The 6,396-nt window shown below is 41.1% G+C and overlaps 2 protein-coding genes across 2 annotated transcripts; one reads left to right on the top strand and one right to left on the bottom strand.

Annotated features, from left to right (window-relative positions):
* The first annotated feature begins 491 nt into the window (after positions 1-491).
* On the top strand, positions 492-3,525 carry FAM172A (family with sequence similarity 172, member A). Its single transcript, XM_010149164.1, has 2 exons — positions 492-524; positions 2,470-3,525. The coding sequence occupies exons 1-2, from the start codon at positions 492-494 to the stop codon at positions 3,523-3,525; spliced, it is 1,089 nt and encodes a 362-aa protein (XP_010147466.1).
* Positions 3,526-4,851: 1,326 nt separating this feature from the next.
* Positions 4,852-6,340, bottom strand: TXNL4B (thioredoxin-like 4B). Its single transcript, XM_010149163.1, has 3 exons — positions 6,143-6,340; positions 5,654-5,805; positions 4,852-5,207 (listed from the first exon to the last, which is right to left on the bottom strand). Exons 1-3 carry the CDS (start codon positions 6,272-6,274, stop codon positions 5,042-5,044), a joined length of 450 nt encoding a protein of 149 aa, XP_010147465.1. The 5' UTR covers positions 6,275-6,340; the 3' UTR covers positions 4,852-5,041.
* Positions 6,341-6,396: the final 56 nt, after the last annotated feature.

Raw genomic sequence — 6,396 nt, forward strand, 5'->3', positions numbered from 1 at the left:
GAGCCTCCCCGCCTCAGCCCGGCCCACGGCCCTAGACATCCGCCCTCAGCCAAGTGGAGGCTCAGACTTGTTGGTTGGTTCTGTTTGGGGGTTTTTTGGGTTTGTCTGGTTTAGGTTTTGGGTTTGCCGCCGCCACCGAGGGCTGGTTCAGAATTGTAAGGTTTGTGTGTAGCTTTCTGGTTTGTCCTCTTGGCAGTGCCTTTATGTCAAGTGGCGGGAAGCCGTGCAAAACTAGTTTTGACAACTTGCTATTTTCACACCCAAAAGGTTTAGCTTTATGGCATGGTCAGGTGTAAATAACGAACACGGCATGTTATCCTGCAACTCAGAGCTATCTGAAATGCTTCAGATGGCCTAAACTATCAGCAACTGACACACTTTATAGATACATCTCAAAGTACAGAAAGTAATGAAACCTGAACTACTACGGGTTTGTTTTCTTTCATGCAGAGAAATTGTCTACAACCCCAGAGTGAAAAAGATTTCCGTCCATGGCGACGACAGATTTCACAGGAGAGCACACGGTAATGTTGGGCTTTACTAGAACATAGGAAACTATTTTAAAATGGAAAATCTGATGAAGAGTAATACTTACACTGCAGTAGTAAGTATTGCCAGCTGCTGTAACGTTGCCAGATATGCCAGCTGCCGTAACAATCACTAGCTGAATTTACAGCTGAAGCCTTTTACAGCCCAAACAGAAAAGGAGGAGGAAGTGAAAGAGGGCTTTGCCCAAAGGTTTTTTTTTTTTTTTTTAAAATCATAATAGCAATTGTAAAGGCTGACAGAATAAACACCCTTGCATTTATGTGCTGATAGTGAAGCACAAGCAGCAGTCAGCATTGATTTAGAATTATGTGTTATGCAGCTTTACCTAGAACAATCTATAATTGCTGCTTTTCAATTCTGTAAATGACATTGCAATAAAACCTATCCTCCAGACTGATAGGTGTATGACTCTGAGGTGCTACTCTAGTGAACCCTTAAGTGATAACCTACTATAAACTTCTTCAAAACTTCTCAGTTTGCACCTTGAAGGCAGTTTTAGGAAGGGAAGTCATACCTATGCCTGATGTAAAATGTATGGGGTTTTATTTCTGCTTCCTGACATCTTCAGAAACCTTTCACAATGCTTTGTAAAGTAGGTTTTTAAGTAGATGTTTGATATTACATACACAAGGTTTAATTTGGAATCACTCATCCTTGTTCTGGTTTAGAATTGAAAAAGCAATGTTGTTGCTAGTAGCTGGAGTAAGAGTACAGTAACTTCCTATTCACAGTATGCTGGGAAACTACAGTCTCCAGCCTTTTAGGGGTGAGGACAGAAAGGGACAGAGAGAATTGTTGGCCAGCATGCCACTCTGTGAGGAAACTGCATTTACCTATTCGTAATTGTTATGGAATGCTTCCTCTGTGCTTTACCTTTCTCCACAGACATCTTTCCTTGGACCATGTCCATCTTCCTCCCACTTCCTTGCGTGGGGAAAACATCATCTCTTTTGTATGGATTGCCCACATTTCAGTAGTATAGCAGACTGTCCTCCCATCGCCTCTGTGTCTTTCTGCAGAGTGAAAAATCATAGCTGAAGGCATGCACTTGCAACTGCTTTGTGCTGTTTGCATTCCAACAAACTGGCAAGACAGTAAATGGTTTACATGTCATAGAATCTGTTTTTCCCTTTTCTGGGTGTGCTTATTATATGAGATAAAAAAGAAGAAAGTAGCATTTTTTATCCTACTCTCTACTGAAGGGTGGAATGACCATGAAAAGGTGACTTAACATCTCTGTCCCCATGGAGATTGCTCAAAAGGAATATATATATGGTGTTGCTCTCTTGAAAAGCAAAGAATTTAATGCTTGCAAATTTCTGCTGTTATGACAAAAATCCTATAGAAGGTAGGATTCTAGCCACACCAAAGGTGACCCCGTGTTTATCACTCCTACAGCCAGTGACTGTAATAGACTGAAGAGTTATTAGGAAAATGGAATGTTATGATAAGCTTTTTTTTCAGTTTTCCAGTTGCATTGAAACCACTTCCTGGTATAATTTTTATCAGTTGATCAGTCATATGAGTTCAAAAATTATCTTAGCTGAAAGCTCAGTCTAATCTCATGAAAACGTGATGCATGGACTTTGTTTTCTCCTGTTCCTGGATGACAGTGGCTAGCTTATTCTGTCATCCATTCTGCAGTTTCCACATGGAAGTGCTTGCAGGGATGAGCAAATAACTGGAGATATTAGTATTAATGTACTATTAATGTTGTAGTATTAATGTTGGAATTTAGCAACCAAAATCTGTGGGAGGCTTGACGAGCAGCTGGTTTACTCCAGACCACTACGTGACAGTGTGTATCAATGAGTACTTTGTAACCACTCTGAAATCTGAATTCCAATACAACAGGTTTTCTTTACGTAGGTGTTGCGCCGAGGTCTATCAACACATTGACATAGTCTTCTCACTTTGTAGTGGTTACAAGCAGAGCATGAACTGAGCTTGAGGAAACTAATAGAGGGTTCACAGTACCAAGAGGAACTGAAGTACGACTTCAATATAAAAGGGGAACTGAGACATCTGGATACAAATGAGCCCTTTGTTTTCAATTATTACAAGAATGCACATGAGCAGAATCATAAACGCTACCAAGTGCTGGGACGTTTGATTACCCAATATGTTTATGTGCTCCTGGAAAGAGTCTGCATGCTGCAGAAAGTTTATATTCCTACTGATGCTACAGAGGATGAACCAAGAAGTTTCTTTTTCATGAGTGAGAATGCACTAACGAGTTCCTCTAGCCTAATTGTCCTTCTTCAAGACCGTGGAGTTTTCCGTGCCGGGCAGTGGGGCCAAAGGACGATTGTCACTGAGGGCCTGGAGCATGGAACACAAATACCATTCATCAAAATGGCCCTTGAAAGCCACGGGGGAGTGATTGTACTGAATCCCAATGACAACTTCGTTGATCTGAAGACTGAAAAGGAGTGGTTAAGCTTTTCTCCCAGTAAGGAATCACGGACTTCTATGCATTCTGTCTGGTGGATCCCCAAGAGGTGCAGCAGCAGCCCTGAGGAACACACCACGTACGTATGGGATCACTTCATTTCAAAGAGCATGGCCGAGAACGTGGCCTTCATTGCGCACGGCTACGGTGGCTTGGTGTTCGTTGAACTACTGGTGCGGAGAAAACAGGAAGTGATGAATAAAGTGTACTCTGTGGCATTCATCGACTCTACGCACAACACCCAGCACCAGGCCAGAAGCGAGCCACAAATCCAAGAATGGATACAGAAATACTGCCGTGAATGGGTGTCAAACAGTAAGCCTCTGGATAAAGCTGTGGTTTCATTCGTAAAAGCGAATTGCCCTACTGTCTCCGCAGGAACGGAAAACTATAGTTTAGCACCCTCCTGCTGCTTACATGCCATCTTTAAGTACCTGAAGAGCATGCTGAAAGCTAAGACAGCCTTTAGGCATTCACCTGTTGCAACCAGAAGCAGCACAAGGAAGAAGAGCAGCAGTATATAAAGGTATACTGAGTTGTTGGCAGTGGTCTCTTCATAACTGCCCCTGCATCTTTCAGTCATCTAAGGACCTTCCTCTCACGGTGGAGCAACTTAAAGAGTTCTAAGTTTGAAGCTAGTTTGTTTGCTTTTGAGAAGCACACAAATAAAAATACAAGTTGACTGTTAGGAATGAAGTGCATTGTTGAAAGCTTTAAGCCACAAATCCTTGAGCTAGCTGTGAAATTTGAAGTTGTACAAAATAAAGAAGTTAAGGTTTATCAACTCTCATCTGTGTATTTTTTAAAATAAACTCTGCAGTTACAGCTTTGTAATCAGACTGAACTATATGGAAAACACTCGCTTAAGTGCAGAGTTTTCATTAGGACAAACCTGGAACAGAGAAAGCATGTGAAGGATCTATTTCCTCATTACATACCATAGTGTTTAAAAGCTTTCAAAACCTAGAAAACCCACCTTCCTCCTTGAAATATTTCCTGTTAAAGTGAACAATACTTCAGGGAAGTACATACTGCTGCTCGCTCCAGTCAAGAGATGGTGTGCCCCAAACATGACACAGTGAGTTTAAGTCATTTCCGTTTGAAAGCCAACTGAGCCCGTGAGATTACTGGGCGTGAGCTGCTACAGAAACACAGTGCTCTAGCAACCTGCTGTCACCAGGCTGATGCAAAAGAATAACGTTGCTATTTTCTCTCAGCTGTTTTAATTTTAAACAGGGGTGGGAAGTAGAGGCAGGTTTGAAATCTCTGCACTCAAGGTTTGCAATTTATACAAGCAGAAGGTCAAATAACATTTAAAGTGAATGTAAAGGACACAGTTATTCTGAATTCCCAGTTTGATCCTGTGGGAATTAAAAGTGCTCCTCAGTGACTGCAAAAGAGCTTTGAAGGATGACAAAACCTTGTCTTACGCCTTCAGTTCCCTTATCAATCAATCAAAAAATGAACAGCAATATTGGTTACCAGAGAAAAGAGTGTCGACCATATGAACTTTGTGTTTACATCCATTTCAGATTTCGGTCATCTTTAATACTGTTTGAAAAAGCTTCCAGCCTGTTATCCAGGAATGGGTAAAAATGTAAAGTTCCATTGGAAAGGCACAGTCAGTTCAGTGCTCTTGAGAGCAAGCATAGCTTTTAAAATAAAGATGTTTATTACATCTGGATGGAAATAGTACTAAGTAGGTAACTAACAGAGCAAACAGTGCTTTAGTGCACTGGAGATGCAATCATTGAGGATGCGTAACAAACTGCCTGCACCTCCAGAGCTTTGTAGGTGCTGGTCAGCATGTAACTCAAAGAGTAGTCACTTGGGTGAATTCTATGCACGAGCATGTAGCTTTATTTACAAGAGAAGCATGAGGTGACCAGAATGTCTGTCTTCAGGAGGAGACCAACGTGATCCTGCAACATAAATGCTCAAACTGTCCCATGGTGCCAGAAGTGGCTAAAAATGCTTGAAGAAAAACCAGGGATGTAGAACATCAGTAGTTTCTGTAATTCTTTATCTTGGGTCAATCCATTAAATTCCTTGGTAAAGAAGGTCATATTTAGGAATGTTTTTGGGATCAATAGGACTTCTCACAATGAGCTTTCCACGCATTGCTCCACGGTAAATCACTTCAATCAGATCAATAAAGTCTTGCTTTGTTTTGAAGCTTCCTACAAATTTGGTATGATCTGGAGACCTAAGTATAAGCATAAGATAAAGGTAGAATTGTATTGTTAAAGCGTTCAAAGCAAAAGCACCTGAAGACAAGAAAGTACGTGCCATGAAATCAGGGGTTCTAATTTGGTCATTCTGAAAGAATGAACTGCACTTGTAATGGCATAACCAAGTCAGGAATGTACTGTGACCTCCAAAGTCCAAAAAGGTGCAGGGTCATGCCTCAGACTTTAATCATACTATTTTTAGCAGTCAGGTGTGTTTCACAGCTGATACCTAATTAATTCATCAGAGCATGATTTCAAAATACTTAATTTTAAGTCCTTCTGGCTTCCTACAGAGTTCTCAGTGCAGATGCTGGTAACACCACCACAGTTTTCAAGCGCTACCTTCCCCAGATGTGGTAACATAGAGGAAGACCGACAGTTCTTACAGACATAACAGATAATGCCAGGTAGGATGACATACCCATAATCAACCTTCATGTGTTGTCCATTGAAGAAGAATACAGTAGACGGAATATAACTGATGTCAAAATACTGGGTGTACACTGGCACCTTGTCCACATCCACCAAGTAAATGACTGCCATCTTACTTAGGTCATGAGCTGTCTTTGCAAGCTGAAAAGAGTGAGAAAGATGGATGGCAAATGGCTCGAGATACATGAGGAGAAAGGATGGCAAGCATTATAAAGCCCGTTTCCCTTATGTCTTATCAGTTTAAGCAGAGCGAGAGTATTGTGCTTTCAAGCTTTCAGTACACCCACTACAATAACATAAAACATCTGCTTAATTTTCAAACTTTTATGAATGTAGTATTATTTCATTTTATATTTAATTGTCACCACAATTTTCACAAGACGCTGTATTATCCCAAAGCAACAGGGACATTCTCTGGTATGGCACAGGTATATTAGTAGAGTTTATTAAATAAAATGAAATAAAACATTGTCCTTACAATATCATCGAGCTGCAGACAAACAGCATCGCTATCTCTTCCAAAACGGAGAACCAGAACCTTCTCGGCCACGCTTTTTATTGCCTGATCCACCTCCCTCTTACAGGTCAGCTTGGGCAGCAGAAAACTCATCCCGACAGACCACCGCTTCCACTAAAATCCCTACCGACGAGCAGCACAACAGAAACTGCGTCAAAAACCAGCGAAGCTCCTCCATCCTGTTAAACAAACAAACAAAAACAGGTAAATAAATC

This window comes from Eurypyga helias, unplaced genomic scaffold (genome assembly GCF_000690775.1).
Source record: "Eurypyga helias isolate BGI_N326 unplaced genomic scaffold, ASM69077v1 scaffold47033, whole genome shotgun sequence".
In the NCBI taxonomy this organism is placed as follows: Eukaryota; Metazoa; Chordata; class Aves; order Eurypygiformes; family Eurypygidae; genus Eurypyga; species Eurypyga helias.